The sequence below is a fragment of the Molossus molossus genome, unplaced genomic scaffold (genome assembly GCF_014108415.1).
Source record: "Molossus molossus isolate mMolMol1 unplaced genomic scaffold, mMolMol1.p scaffold_m16_p_10, whole genome shotgun sequence".
Taxonomy (NCBI): domain Eukaryota; kingdom Metazoa; phylum Chordata; class Mammalia; order Chiroptera; family Molossidae; genus Molossus; species Molossus molossus.
This window is the reverse complement of record NW_023425345.1, coordinates 37,148,693-37,164,451: the sequence shown is the minus strand read 5'-3', so window position 1 is coordinate 37,164,451 and position 15,759 is coordinate 37,148,693. Positions and strand designations below refer to the sequence as shown.

The window sequence follows — 15,759 nt, the reverse complement described above, 5'->3', positions numbered from 1 at the left end:
CCAACTAAAGGAGGGAGGGGGGAAAGGATGGATAGAAAGCATCTGAGAGGTAACATCTGAGGTGTATTAAAGGATTCATATGAATTTGCAAAGCTGATATTTTGAAAAGACATCATAAGAGAACAGCATATGAAAAGTTATGAAAGAATACATTATGTTCATTATGGCTACATTATATGTTCAATGTAAGTATAAAACATATAACCTACATTTCCTGAGTAGCTGATAATGAGGTGGCACATGACTATGAACAGACAGGCTGAGGAGTTTAGATTCAATTCTAGGTAATGGGGAACCACTGAAAGACTTTATAAAGAAATATGACACAATTTTTTGAATAATTACTGTAACAGTAACGTGGAAGATGGATGATACAGGAAATCAATAAGGCTATTACAGTTTTTCAGGTAAAAGATGAAGACCCAGACTAGGGTAGTAGCAGTAGGGTTAAAGAGGAGAAAATAGTTTTAACAGGTATTTAAAGGATAAAACTGAAAAGACCTAGTGACTAATTAGATATCAGGGGAGAGGAGGAGGAAGAAAAGAGTATAATGCTCAGGTTCATGACTTCAGCCACTGGGTGGGAAAGAACACACACTTTTCTTTAAGCTGTTTAAGTACGTGAACATCAGAAGTAAAATGAACTCTTGCCTGAAGGCAAAGTAACATGAGAGGTATCACCGTCATTGTATTATCATCCCACTCAGGAATCTAGAACAGCTGCCATAGCCTACCACATCAGGTCAAAAAAAAAATCTACTTATGTCTGTATGACAGATAAACCTCCATTTTTTTTTTTTTTTTTACCTCACTCAAATTTCCATCTGTACCCTCAGCTCTGATACTAAATACATATTTTTAAAAACCATCTTAAAAGATATATACCAACCCTCTAATATGTTTATTTATTAACAACACTTAAAAACTGGGAATCTTGCCCTGGCCAGTGTTGCTCAGCGGTTAGAGCATCAGCCCGCAGACCAATGAGTTGCTGGTTTGATTCCAGTCAAGGGCATGTACCTTGGTTGTAGTTCATCCCCTGCCCTGATCAAGATCATGTGGGAGGCAGGGAGTTGATGTGTCCCTCTCACATCAATGTTTCTCTCTCTCTTTCTTCCCCCTCCTTCCCTCCCTCCATCCCACTCTATCTGAAGATAAATGGAAAGGCATCCTCGGGTGAGAATTATAAAAAAACAACAACTAGGGATCTTATTCACAATCAGAGCTGAGCATCAGAATCACCTGTGGGGACTTTAAAACAAAACAAAGCCTGAGTCTCACTGCTAGAGATTTTGATTCTTTAGGGTTCAAGCATCTGTAGTTTTTAAAAAAGTTTCCTTCGCAGATGAATATATGAGGCAAGCCCAGTGAAAACCAGTTGTGAGGTAAGTTTTCAATCAGTCAATTGTTACGTTTGAAAAGATAGCAAACTAGCAGCTAACATTCAGGTTTAATTTCATGTCTTCTTTCCTACTATTTTATAATAGAAGTCAAAGTTCAACAAAGCTAAATAATATGATACCATGGAAAGAATATGAAACTATGAAGCTTCAGTTCAGGCCTAAGGTCTTCTCAGGTAGTAAACTCTGAAATTGGGCAAAGTACTTAATCTCTCCTTAATTTCTCAGTGTATTTAATAAAAAGATTATAACAGATACATTTTTTGATCCCTGATCTTCAAGGTTAGCACGCATTTTAATTCTAAATTTTCCAACCAGTCAGAAACTGAATTTTAAAAGCATTTTAGTCATCTGGTTTCTGTAAGGTCCTGAGATGAACTACATAATCTATTTCAAGATCCTCACTTTCAATGTCAGTCAAGTTATCTATCACATTTCATACATCCTTAGTGTATCCAGTGCTTCATTAAACGTACAACTGAGTACTTGTCACACAGACTGTTTCAAAAGGTTAAAACATCACCTAATTTATATGGACAAAATGATTAAACATTCACAATCACTTACCCAAGACTCATGGTATAAAACTGTTAGCAGATACACTGCATAATCATAATTCTGTCTCTTTAAAGGGCACCTTCAAAAGAGAGAGAGGGAGGAAGTGAAAACTCAAAAAATTCAGAACACAGAATTATTTGTAAAATATATAAATACCAAATGCAAAGGATTACTTATATTCAGGTATTTCTTCTGCTTTAGGAAAATTCTGTTCTTAGAATAAGAATAGTCTATGTAATTCGCTACTTAAAGATACTGAAAACTTCTAAAAAATTTTTATTTAGAGTATCCCTTTGCTTTTAAAATCTAATGCAGTTATTTGTATCTGATAATAGCTTTACATTATTTTTAATATGATTGTGTCTAATCCAAGTGCCCTTCACAATCTCAGAGCTAAAAGTCTTCTGGACAATGTGAGCATATATACTGAGTTCACTTAAAAAGTAGAGATAAAGCCCTGGCCAGTGTGGCTCAATTGGTTGTACATCACCCCTTGCACTAAAAGATTGCTGGCTGAATTCCTAATCAGGGCACATGCCCATGTTGCGACCTCCATCCCTGGTAGGGGGTGTATAGGAGGCAGCCAATTGATGACATCGATGTTTCTCTCTAAAAAGCAATAGAAAATCTTCACCAAAAAAGTCAGATATAGACTGATGATAGATGCTAACCTCAATGTTCATCTTGCTTTGCCCAGAGCCAATTCTTTTAAAAATGAGCTAAACTGCCTGGCCAGTGATTGAGCATCATCCCATAGACTGAGAGGTCCTGGTTCGATTCCTGATCAGGGCACATGCCCGGGTATTGGGTTTGATCCGCAGTAGGGGGCCGTGCAGGAGGCAGCTTATCAATGTTTCTCTTTCACATCGATGTTTCAGTCTCTCTCTCCCTTCCTCTCTGTCTAAAAAAAATCAATAAAAACATTTAAAAAATTGAATTAATGAATGACCTAATATTAGGTAAAATTTTACATAAATATGAGATGGCATGTTTAGTTTTTAAATTAATAAAATAATACAGAAAAGGAAACAATTACTTCCAATTCCTTTAAATGTAAAATAAAACCATCATATGACAAATGCCTTTAATTATAGTCTGCTTAATTGTAGTCGGGTTTAAGAGTTTTCAACTCTAAGTAGTTGTTACCATACAACAAATACACAGACTGACACTTGTAAACTTAAAAAAAAGAGCAACATTATCAGACACTTATAAAATTTCAAACAATAACATTTGAAAGGTATTTGTTAAGTTGCACTAACTAAAAACAACATTATTTCACACTTGCTAAAGAGAGCAAAAAGAACATAACTAACATATTGCACATCTGTTTTTCCTTCCAGCAGTAACAGCCTGAAGCCATGGCTCGCGAGCTTCCCCCACCCCCACTGCTGCCCTGTGTCAGGTACTCCACCCCTAGGCGGTGTGAGACCTAGCTGGGAGGGAGACCTAGCTAGGGAGGGAGGCAGGACAGCTGCCCACTTGCTTTTCTCTAAAGGCAGGTGTTTTATAGTTTGACATAATTTAAAAACAATCAAAGTATAATTCTGGAAATAAAGTAACCATTTAGTAAAAAACATAATAATCTTTCTTTATCTCAAATGACTTACTTTATAAATTCATAAGATAAATTTAACATTGCTTTTATGAACTTCTACACTAGCACAAAAATTCTTATTTATACAAGTGCCTTGCTAAATTAAATTCCAGTTAATTTAATAATTTTAATTGTGAACTACAAGATTTTTATACACTTTGACTTTGTAAAAGCCTGTTTATATATTAATCACTAGCAAATCATACTTTTCTTTTTGTCTAACATCTTCCTTGAGTTTTATACACATAGATATATTAAAATCAAGGTTAAAATCACAACAATAATTTAACCCATGAAGGTAAGCCTCTCTATGTATATTAAGATTACAGCAATAGGAGGCTAGTGTGAGGATATTAATAATATAAATTAGACAACTTCTCTTGACCTAATAAGGCTAACATAAGCTGATATAGGGGGCATCCTCATTTCCAATGTCGTCTCTTTAAAAAGGACTGCCAGGGGTGGAAGGGCGGTGAAGCGGCGTGGTGCCATCGGAGGAACCATCTTTCTTTACCTGTCTGTTTTGATGGTAAGCACATCTGTGGCCTTGCAGTATCGCTCTCCTACAAGTTTAATAAGTTTCTTCTTTGCATGATCATCTAAATTCAAACTGGAAAGTTTAACCTTAAAAACACAAGAAAAAAATTATTTGAAAAAGATTATTTCATATACTTTGTTTAATGAAAAAAACAGTAGTAATATTATTTAAATTAATGCTAAAATGAAAAAAAGGAAACTTTTTCAAACTCCTTGCTAACCAGAGTTAGCTGGTGTGCATTAAGAAGCCTGATCTTCCTCATGAAAAAAGGGGGGGAGCAAAGTGTTTGGCGTTCTCTGAAAGTTCTGGGCATTAGTACCTTTCCTGAAAGAATCAATGGCACGTCTCTTAAATGAATAAAATTAGGAAGCTTATGAGTAGCATTAACTAAGAGTTAATGAGTAGCATTAATTAGTATTTGTAAAGCTGGAAAATAGGAATAAACTGAGAAAACATATGGAGTTTAAGAAATTTCTACTATGCAATTATGAAACCCATGTCATTCCATCTAGTTTAGGGGGTCTTTATTTTATTTCATTTATTTAACTTATTTTTGTTACAGATATTTCTCCTTTTCCCCCACTGAGGCTGAAATATAGCATCAAAGGATCAAAACATTTGAAATAATATAGCTGAATATTTCTCAAAATGACAATCTAATCCCGTAGGCTGCTAAGAAGAACTATTTCTTTAAAAAGGCTATGTCTGTTGAATGCATTCAGGAAATAAGGAGTAAACCTGGGCTCTCTACAGCAAGATTTCTTAGAGATAATATGCTAATAAACAGTCTAAAATTTCAAGATGCAGGGCTGTTCTGTAATGATTTCCAAATTTATCTGACCTCAGATTCCACTTTTCAAGGGAGTTAATGGAATTAGTTTTCCTTGAAACATATTTTGAAAAATGATAGACAAAATGAACACACTAGTTAATCTGCAGAGAATTATGGCATGGCTGAATGTATTATCTCGAGATGAATAGGCTTGACACAGGAAAATAAGTTAGACACGAGAATGCAGTTAAATAAGGTAAACCACAGATTATTTTTCCATGGAGAGCATTAAGAATAAGAAAGAGTTGTAACTGCATGAAGAAAAAAAGGCTAAATAAGATTTTGAAATCCCATCCATTTCTCTCTAGCTTCAATAACGCTGTACTTCCCTTAAGACACCACAGCAGAAGAGCTTATTTATTTTTCCTTTTTTCCACTAGACAGCAAACTCTTGAGGTTAAGAATGATGTCTGTCTTGTTCTTGGCAATGGCCTAGCACTTAAAAAGCATGCAAGACATATCTGCGAATGAATACACAAGTGAAAACAAGGGAGGATATTACTGTTTGTTTGTTTTTTTAAGTACTGTGGATTTTATTTGAACTAGAGAAAACAAGTAAATAAATATAAATGTGCTCTTGCCCAGCTGGTGTGGCTCAGTGGACTGAGCATCGTCACATGGTCTGAGAGGTCCCAGTTCAATTCCTGGTCAGGGCACATGACAGGGTTTCAGGCTCACTCCCCAGTACGGGGTTGTACAGAAGGCAGCCGATCAATATTTCTCTCTCACACCAATGTTTCCATCTCTCTCTCCCTTCCTTGCTCTCTAAATAAATCAATAAAAACGTATATAAATACACACACACACACACACACACACACACATAAATGCATTCTTAAAAAACATAACTAGTGCCCTGACTGGTTTGGCTCAACAGTTAGAGCACTGGCCCGCGGACCTGAGAGTCCTGGGTTCAGTTCCTGCTCAGGGCACATACCCTGGTAGCGGTTTGTCCCCCGCCCCAGCTGGGGTTGTGTGGGTGGCAACCACTCAATGTGTCTCTCACACCAATGTTTCTCTCTCTCTTCTACCCTCTTTCCCTCCCGCTCTATCTGAAGATAAATGCAAAAATTGTCTCAGGTGAGGGGGAAAAAAAAATGTAAGTAAGAACAATGACTATTAAATATCAATCCAATAGATGGCTGCATGTTGAAGACAATGTGAATTACCATAGTCCCCTGGAAAGAATATGTATCAACAACCAGGTTATAAAATAAGCAATGTTATGATAACTCTGATTATTAACGATAAGGATATTTATAAGAAAATCATAAAATGGACCTACATTATGATCATAATTATGAAAATATATGCACATATGCATAGATGCAGTAGAAAGAAATGAATAGTTTTTACATTAGTATTGTGAGAATGTAGAGTTTTCCTTTTAAAACTCCCTTCAATGAAATTATGATGTTTAACAATAAATTTTAAAATGTACCATTTAAAAAATTTGTGTTCTAGCGTTTTATGCAAGTAGTCCAAAAATGGCAGCAATGCTGATCATTATTGTAAAAACTGCTTAAAATTCATTTACATTAACATTTTAATGCTCAAAACTTCTATGGAGTTTATGCCAGAAACTCACAGGTACCTCAGACACAGCCGAGTGGTGCGCTCACGCCCCCTGCTAGCACTCAGAGGCACTGCAGAGCTGGCTGCTGAGCCTGGACAATGACCTGCTTTTGAAGTTGAGTGCATCCATCATCATTCTTTTTTTCCAAAATTCAAAAGAATCCTTAGGCTTTTTTCAAGTTGCTATATTATAAAGAATCGATATTGTACTATTAACATTATCCCCAAAACAATGTCGACATTTAAAATCATAGGAAGTTGTGGTTATTACATGTGTATCTTCAAATGCCCGTATTTAAAAAAGCTACATAAACTGAGCAATGTTTAAATGTGTGCAATCGTTTCTCTATTTATAAGTATAGTGCAGTTAGTTAAAGAACTCTGGTATCACACTAAAGACAAGAATTGCATTTGATTTCTAGATTTGCTACTTACTGGTTAACTGACCTTAAACAACTCATTTGATCTTCCTGTTTCTTGATTTATAAAACAGAAAGAATCCACAGGATTTTTGTCAGGAATAAATTAGATTAAATAGAAGAAAGCACTTTTAAAGTAATGTCCTACACAATTATTAAGTTGGTTTTAATTCTGACCTTCTTTTAGACTATCAAGGAAAATGTATCATCGTTCTTTCTCTGAATTTAAAAATTTGGGTATCTCTGAATAACATTTTATAATATTTGATTACCTGAAGTCATGCCTTGAACCCCATGACACCATTCAGGACACCACACTGAGCCCCAGCAGTCAGTGGGTAGTGAAATGAGTCCAGATGGGCGGACATGAGTCAGGAGGACAGGACGGGTACAAGGGAGCAATGGAGGTGTCACATGGTGGCCCGAGACCAAAGAAAGACAAGAAGGGACCGCAGTATGCTGTATGCGATACCTGGCAGCATACTTGAAATAAAGCAATGAGGTTTTTACGTGAAATAAAATAATCGAACTTAAAACTAGAAGGGACTTCAGATGTCTATTCTAGTACTGAAGACTAAGGCTCACGAAAGTAAGGTGAAATCTAGGTTTTCTGACTCTGAGTTCAGAGATTCTTTTATCATATAACACAGCTCAACAACTGGTTATTATTGTTGGTGTTATCATTATTAACAAGAGGCAACATTTATTAAGTTCTTAAAAATGTATCAGGCATTATCACTCCATAGGCACTTTATATTCAAATTAACCTGTCAGCAGAATAAATGATGTCAGCACAGCAGAATTTTAAATTCTTTTCTTAGCTAGATGTTCTAAAATTCATACAGCAAGCACAATTGTTTCCTGTGATTATAAAATATTTTCACTCTCTCTAAATACATAACTATACTGCTATGACATTTAAATTACTCTATGGAATAAAAAAGGCTAAAAAGCTCCATAAACTTATTTCATAAAGATGGCATGACCCTGATACCTAAACCTAGCAAAAACAGAAAATTACAAATTAATCATAGCTATATCACTAAAAAAAATTCTAGGAAAAAGTTTGTCTCTTTGTCAGCATATACTGTAAAAATGGTTGCAGAGATTTTTAACTAGATTTCTGCTATACTTAGAATGCTCTGATTTAAAATACAGACTACATGATGAACAAAACTAATGTTTTGAGGGTCCTGAAGACACCTCAAAGAGGTGGGCAGTCAAACCCCAAGACAGACCAATCAAAAGTACATTAGTCAGGGTTCCCTGGATAAACCTGGGAGAGGGAATATGTAAGATGAGCTGGAGCATTTTGTGGTGCCAAAAAACCACACTAGTCTTTAAAAAACAAATGATGGGACATGGCAAAGAAACAGAGGAGCCAAGTGAAAGAGGCTTCCTTCAATGGCCAAAGCCAGAACAACTTGAGCAAAGAATGAACAACGTATTACTGGATTGACTATAACTGAAAGGGTAAAATAAATATCCATGAGCCCATACTATATAAATAAATGAATAAATAAACAAACAAATGGAAAATGGATACATCTCCCACATAGAAGAATTCCAAATAATTTATCTGGTATTTTTCCCTCAAGAAGGTGGAATATAACTCCCAACTCCTTAAGTGTGGGCTGTGCAGTGACTTCCTTTGAAAGGATACAGTATAGAAAGGAAGAAAAAAGTCTTTTTACAGTGGAGAAAACAGGCAAATACTACCTCAGCCAGGTCATCTAGGCTAAGACATGACAGGAGCCTATACCCTTGCTGTGATGTGATGAGAATGGCACTTTTTTCTGAGGTTTTCTTCCCCAAACCATATACTAGTCTAACCATGAGAAAAAAACTTAACACATCTAAATGGAAGGTCATTCCAGAAAATATAATACTAGCACTTTTCAAAACTGTCAAAGTAATTAAAAACAAGAAAATTCTGAGAAGCCATTACAACCAACAGGATCCTAAAGAGACACAATAACTAAATGCAATGTAGTACCTTGGATGGGACTCTGAACAGAAAAAGAACTTTAGATAAAAAGTAAAGAAATCCAAATTAAATATGGACTTTAATAATGTATCAAAATTGACTAATTAGTTGTATCAAATGTACCATAGTAATATAAGATGTTAATAACAGGAGAAATTTGGTGTGAAATACAGGGGAACTCTGACTTTCCTTGAAACTTTTCTGTAAATCTAAAACTATTCTAATAAAAAGTTTCATAAGAAAGTACATCAGGTAAATGCCCCACGACTACTATGTGAGAAAGATGTGTCATGTGTATCAAGGCTCCTTGAACAAAGGAAACTCGGGTGGCTTCAAGTACTAACTCAGAAGCTACCAGGGCAGAGACTTGCAGCTGCAACTGCAGGTGCGGCCGGTGAGTGAGGGCAGGCGTTTCCCAAAGCACGTGAGATAAGCACAAATGATTCTAAACAAATACTAACAAAGCAAATCAGCGGTAGAGTGAAAGAATGATCTACCATAAACTGATCAGGGTTCAGAAGTGGTTCACTAATTGAAAACCTATTATTATAATTCATTACTTCAGTAATTCAAAAGAGATCATTCTAAACATGCTGGTAAACTAGAAACAGGATACATCATTAACATAAGAAAGGCTATTATTATCGCAATATGAGAAAAGCAATTTCATACTCAGAGACCAAACACCATAGACATGCCCATTAAAGTGTAGAACAGCACAAGGAACTACAGAAACATTATTTTAGAAATTTTATCTAGTGCAAAACACACACACAAAAATTAAACTCTAGATATTTAAAGAAGAGAACTAAAAATACCATTATTTATCATTTATTTCCTGAGAAATTAAGAGTCAACTAAAAAGTCTTAGCATTCAGATTTTGGTCTCCAAACACTAATATCCACTAAAAGGCATCATAGAGTTCCCTGGAGAAATAGCTAAAACCAGGTCTGGGATAAGAAATACCTAAAGTGAGATTGGGCCATCTTGTTGTGCCAGAATGCAGGGGAAATTTCACATGCTAATTGAATTATAATAAAGAACATAGGAACCAACTTAAAACAGTTCCCATAGGCCAAAGAGGGGGGTAGAGAGAGAGAGAGAGAGAGACATTGCCGTGAAAGGGACACACTGATTGGTTGGTTGCCTCCTGCACCACCTCGACCTGGGACTGAACCACTTGTTAATGCCCTTGACCAGAATCTAACCCAGGACTCTTTCATCCACAGGCCCATACTCTAACTGCTGAGCCAAACCGGCCAGGGCTGGAGTAGATATTTTAGATGACATTAAGAACTTATTCAAACTTTTGTTTAGCTGTATTAATTACATTGGAATTATGTAAGAAAATCTCTTTAATTTATAGAGGTAACACTGAAATATTTTAGTGTAAAATATCAGAAATTAGTAATTTTAAAGAAACACTTAAACAAAAACCACAAATACATACACATGTATGTACATGAAGCATGAAGCACTCAATATTTTAAATTTGTCAAAATACTTATTATTATATCAAGGTACCATGTGTATTTATTATACTACTCTCTCTACGTCTCCAAACATTTAAAATTATTCATAAAAAACGGTTAAAAAACAGAATTTGGCCAAGTAACCAAGTAAATAGTTAAAAAAGAACTATACCATTTTTGACAAGGGTAGCAATATAATTCAATGAGGAAAAAATAGTCCTTTTACAAATAGTGCTGAGACAGATGAATATGCACATGCAAAAAAAAGAAGTTGGACCCCTACATTACACCATCCACAAAAATTAGTAAAGTAAATCACAGACCTAAATGTAAGAGACAAAACTATAAAACTCTTAGAAGAAAACATAAGACTAAATCTTCATGGGTCTGAATTACACAATGGTTTCTAACATACAGAAGCAAAAGCATGAGACAAAAAAACAAAAAAAAATACATATACTAGACATCATCAAAACTGAAACTCTGTGCTTAAAAAGAAACCATCAAGAATGTGAGATGACAAACCACGGAATGGGAGAAAATAATCTAAAAGACATACATCTGGTAAGGAACTGGTATGCAGAATATATAAATAACACAACTGAACAATGAGAACATAAATTATTCAATTAAAAGATGGGCAAAAGATTTAAACAAACATTTCTCCAAAGAAGATATACAGTCAATAAGCACATGCTCAACATATTAGTCATTAGGAAAATGTAAACCAAAATCACCATGAGATACCACCTCACATCCACTAGAATGGTGAAACTAAGAAGTCTAAAGAATGGTGAAAACTAAAAGGTCTAACAATAACAATCACCAGTGAGGATGTTGAGAAATTGGAACCCTCAAACATTTTTGGTGAAACTTTAAAATAGCAGCTGCTTTGTAAAACAGTTTGACAGTTCCTCAAAATGTTAAACATGGACTTACCATATGACCTAGCAATTGTACTACCCAACAGAACTGAAAGCATATGTCCATACAAATGTGTACATGAATGTTCATAATAGCATTACTATGACAGCCAAAAAGTGGAAATGACCCAAAATTCAACTGATGTGTGGATAAATAAGCATATGGTATAGTCATAAAATGGAATATTATTTAGCAATAAGAAAAAATGAAGAACTGATACATGCTACAAAGGTGAGACATTAAAAGCATTATGCTGAGCCCTGGCCGGTTTGGCTCAGCGGTTGGAGCGTCGGCCTGCAGTACAGAGAGACCCGGGTTCGGTTCCCGCTAAGGGCACGTACCTCGGTTGCAGTTTGTCCCCGGCCCTGGTTGGTCGTGTGGGTGGCAGCCACTCAATGTGTCCCTTCGCATCGATGTTTCTCTCTCTCTTCCTCTCTCTCCCTCCTGCTCTATCTGAACAAAAAATGGAAAATGTCCTCGGGTGAGGGAAAAAAAAAAAACATTATGCTGAGTGCAAGTATTCATATTGTATGATTCATTTATATGAAATGTCAAGAACAGGCAAAGCCACAGAGACAGACAGATTAGTAGTTGACGGGGCTTGTGGGTGGGGAAAAGGGGGAATATTGGGGAGTGACTGATAATGGATATTGGGGTTTCTTTTTATGGTGATGAAAATTCCTGGAGTTAAGCAGTGGTTGCACAATTCTGTGAATATACTAAAAACCACTAAGTTGTACACTTTAAAAGGGGAATTCCATAGTATGTGAATTATATCTCAATAAAGCTGTTATTAAAGCAAAACGAGTATAAGAAATCAATACACCTTCAAAATGGACAAATGACCAAAACAAAGCATTAAGCAAAGGAATAAATTCTTACCCTTATTAGAATTCAAAGACACAAATTTTAAATATAAGATACATATTTTTACCTATAAAACTGGTAGACAATAATAATAATTTCTAGGTTGAGGGTACAGGAAAACAGGCTTTCTCACAAACTGCTGGTGTTGTATTTGTTACATTTCCTACATGAATTTATAATATATAGTAAAAACACTTTTATAATATAAATTTAAAAAAAAACAGAAAACCTAAAGGTCCCATAATATGGATAATGTAAATAAACTAATTTAGATCTATGTTGTGGAATTATTTGTTTGTATCTCCCACTTTGGTCTCAGAAAAAGGACCTTGTCTGATCAACACTGCACCCAGCTTCAAACACTGTCTTGGCACAAAACAAACCTTCATTTATATGCTAACTTATGCAGCTATTAAATATAATATTAAAGAACATTTAATATCTTTGGGAAATTTTAAGTTCATATCACTAAATGAAAAACAGCAGATAACTAATCAAATACAGTATCATCCCATTTATATACAAAAGAAGGATTGCATATATACTAAACTGAGCTTCTATATCTATAGTCAATAGTGGTTATTTATGAGTAGTGGAATTACAGTAATTTTATTTTATACTTCAAAACACTATTATATTGTCTGAATTTTCAATAATAAATATATATCAGTTTTATAATACATATAAAATGCTATTTTTAAGTAATGTATTATAATTCTTATTTTTTAAAAACTCTCTCTTACCCTTAAAGTTACTACTCGTGCTTTGGGGTTTCGAATAGATGGTCCTGATGAAACATAATCAGCTGTGTCGATTTCAATTGGAAAATGCTTCTCACATTTTTCATCACTGTCTAGTGCAGCTGGCCACTCAGTGCAGAAATCTAAGAATTAAAAAAATTATCTCAATTATATCATTGTAATGTATGCTGCCAGACAAAATCAAATTATTGAGAGATCATTCTCAGGTTACATGAAATGGAAGAACACATTCGACTCTGCACTTTACAGACATATCATCAATCCTCATCCCTTTTCTTCTCAGGTGAATCCTATTAGGGAATTTAATTAAGAGAATGACTGAATAGTTCAGGTTCAGTGGGGAGCAGTATGTTCAGGTAAGAGGGAACTGTGCCCCGACCAGTGTGGCTCACAGGTTAGTGCTGGCCCATGCACTGAAGGATAACGGGTTCGATTCCTGGTCAAGGACACATACCTGGGTTGCAGGTTCATTCCCTGGCCCCAGGTGCGGAGTGTGCAGGAGGCAACCAATCAATGTGTTTCTCTCACATTGGTGTTTCTGTGTCTCGATCCCCCATCCCATCCCTTCCACTCTCTCTTAAAAAAATAAAATAAAATGTAAAATATATCCTTGGGTGAGGACTAACAACAACAAAAAAGGGAACTGTGACTTGATGAAAGTTTATTATAGCTTTGCACATACCTGTTATGGGAAAGTTTAATTCTTCGCCAATTAAAACCAAACAGTTCATAGTGCCCAGAGCACTACGGTTTTTGAAAAGGCAACAGATAATATTATTCACTCCCAAATGAAGGTTACTAAAGATTAGCTGAAGGGAACTGAAAGAAGCTCTGAAAAAGTTCTAAGAGAGCCCTGGACAAGTGGCTCAGTCAGTTGGAGCATCGTCCCACACACCAAAAGGTTTTGGGTTCGATTCCCAGTCAGGGCACATACCTAGGTTATGTTTTCTATCCCCAGTTGGGGTGCATATAGAAGGCAACAGATCGATGTTTCTCATATCGATGTTACTATCTCTTCCTCTCACTCTAAAATCAATAAAAACATATCCTTGGTTGAGGATCTTAAGAGAAATGACCTCATATGTGGTCAATAGTCAACAGTCTTTCAGAAGCTGAGTTGAATAGGGCCTCAAAATAAACAGGTACAAAAGCCTAGATCGTCCTTAAACGGATCCTCATATTAATCCAAGTTTCTTCTATGTGAATTCTGAGCCACTGGGACTCAATGTTAAGAGGTACAGACTTGTCCTCATATTCAGGCAAGACAGCTAGCCTACAGAGGAGGCACGACAGGTCTGAGACCTGGGCCACGATAGGAAGAGATTCTAAGCAGTGGAACATGGCCTACTACCTATTTCCACAGCCCAGAGGTGTCAACTCAGGCTTCAGTTGGGGGACAAAGGGGTACTTAGAAAGAAAATAATAGCTCTCAGCTTCTCATAGCTAAAAGTATTGAGGGGCTCCACAGGTAGGTAGCTGATTTCATTTTGCCCTATTCCTTTCAAGTTAGATAGAGGGCTCTCAGGTTGTGACGGAAACTTCCGGTTCCATACAGTTCCCCTCTGGAAATCTCATTCCTTAAAAGGCCTCATTCTAAGAATAGCTATAAGTAGTGGGTTACTTAGGACAAACGTATTAGACTTCAGGGATCCCTACTTTCTCCAAAAAAGCAGGAGAGGCTGGTCACAATCACAGGCAGACATGGGAATTCTTCTAGGTGATGACATAAGGAACAGAGAAAAGTACTTTGCCAGTAACATTTTCCCCGAGCTCACAATTTTCTTATAGTAGGTATTATATTTAGCTCCCATTTAGGCTATAATATCAGAGTCAGCAAAATGTCACTCTGAGTTAGAGACACTTTCCAAGATCTGGGACTAACTATATGTTAGCAAATTAATATGCAGCTCACACCATTCCCTAAAAATCCTGTTTAAGACAGATCAATATCCAGACACCTGGAAGGGAAAGAAATACCTCTGCAATTAAGAACACTTTAACATTTAAACAAAACGAACAAAGCAAGGTTACTGAGGTAATTTCATTCCTATCATGGACTAATTCCAACATCCTACACTATAAGATGCAACACTGCCAAGCAAGAACTTTATAAGAGAGACTAGTTTGGGGAATTTTATGAGTTTCTGAGTTTGTACTGAATCTTTTTTTTAAATTTTGAATAAGTCATTTCAATCACCAGATGATAATTACGGCCTTTATATTAAATGACCTGATTACATGTTTAAAAGAATACAGCCAACTGGAAAGTACCTAATAGACCTCTATTAGCCTTTATTCATCTGATAGGTAGAGTAATGACTAGATTTCAGAAGACCTTGGTTTTTACTTAACTTCTGCCACTGATCATTAAAATTTTGGTAAATTACCTAACTTTCCTGTGCTTCAGATTTTCCATCTGCAAGTTAGATATAAAATCTAAACTGACCTACTTTGAAAGAAAACTGAGAAGAAATATTCGAAAAGCCCTTGAGTTATTTGGAAGATGCAATCTAAATCCAGAAGCTGGCAGAGGTGTAAAGGCAAACTTAAGGAAAAATTAAAACACTCAAGCACTGCAAATTATAACACTACTCTTCTGAATGTGCTACATGAAAGCTTTACATTTAAAAACTATAAAGCATTTTAGAAACACCTCATTACAACGACCAGTTTCTAGATTATAAATGTACATTTAAAAATAAAGTTTAGCCCTGGCTGGTTTTGCTCAGCTGTTAGAGCATCAGCCTGCGGTCCAGAGAGACCCGGGTTCGGTTCCTGCTAGGGGCAGGTAACCTCGGTTGCAGTTTGTCCACGGCCCTGGTTGGGTT

General features: G+C 35.9%; 1 protein-coding gene across 2 annotated transcripts in view; it reads right to left on the bottom strand.

The window, feature by feature from the left end:
- MRPS35 (mitochondrial ribosomal protein S35) overlaps nt 1-15,759 on the bottom strand; it is a 31,130-nt gene that overhangs the window by 3,142 nt on the left and 12,229 nt on the right. For both annotated transcript variants that reach the window (XM_036251989.1, XM_036251990.1), the window contains 3 exons: nt 12,914-13,053; nt 4,070-4,179; nt 1,968-2,037 (listed from right to left, as the gene is read on the bottom strand). In XM_036251989.1, coding sequence (XP_036107882.1) covers nt 1,968-2,037; nt 4,070-4,179; nt 12,914-13,053 — 320 coding nt within the window. The remainder of the gene's footprint in view (nt 1-1,967; nt 2,038-4,069; nt 4,180-12,913; nt 13,054-15,759) is intronic.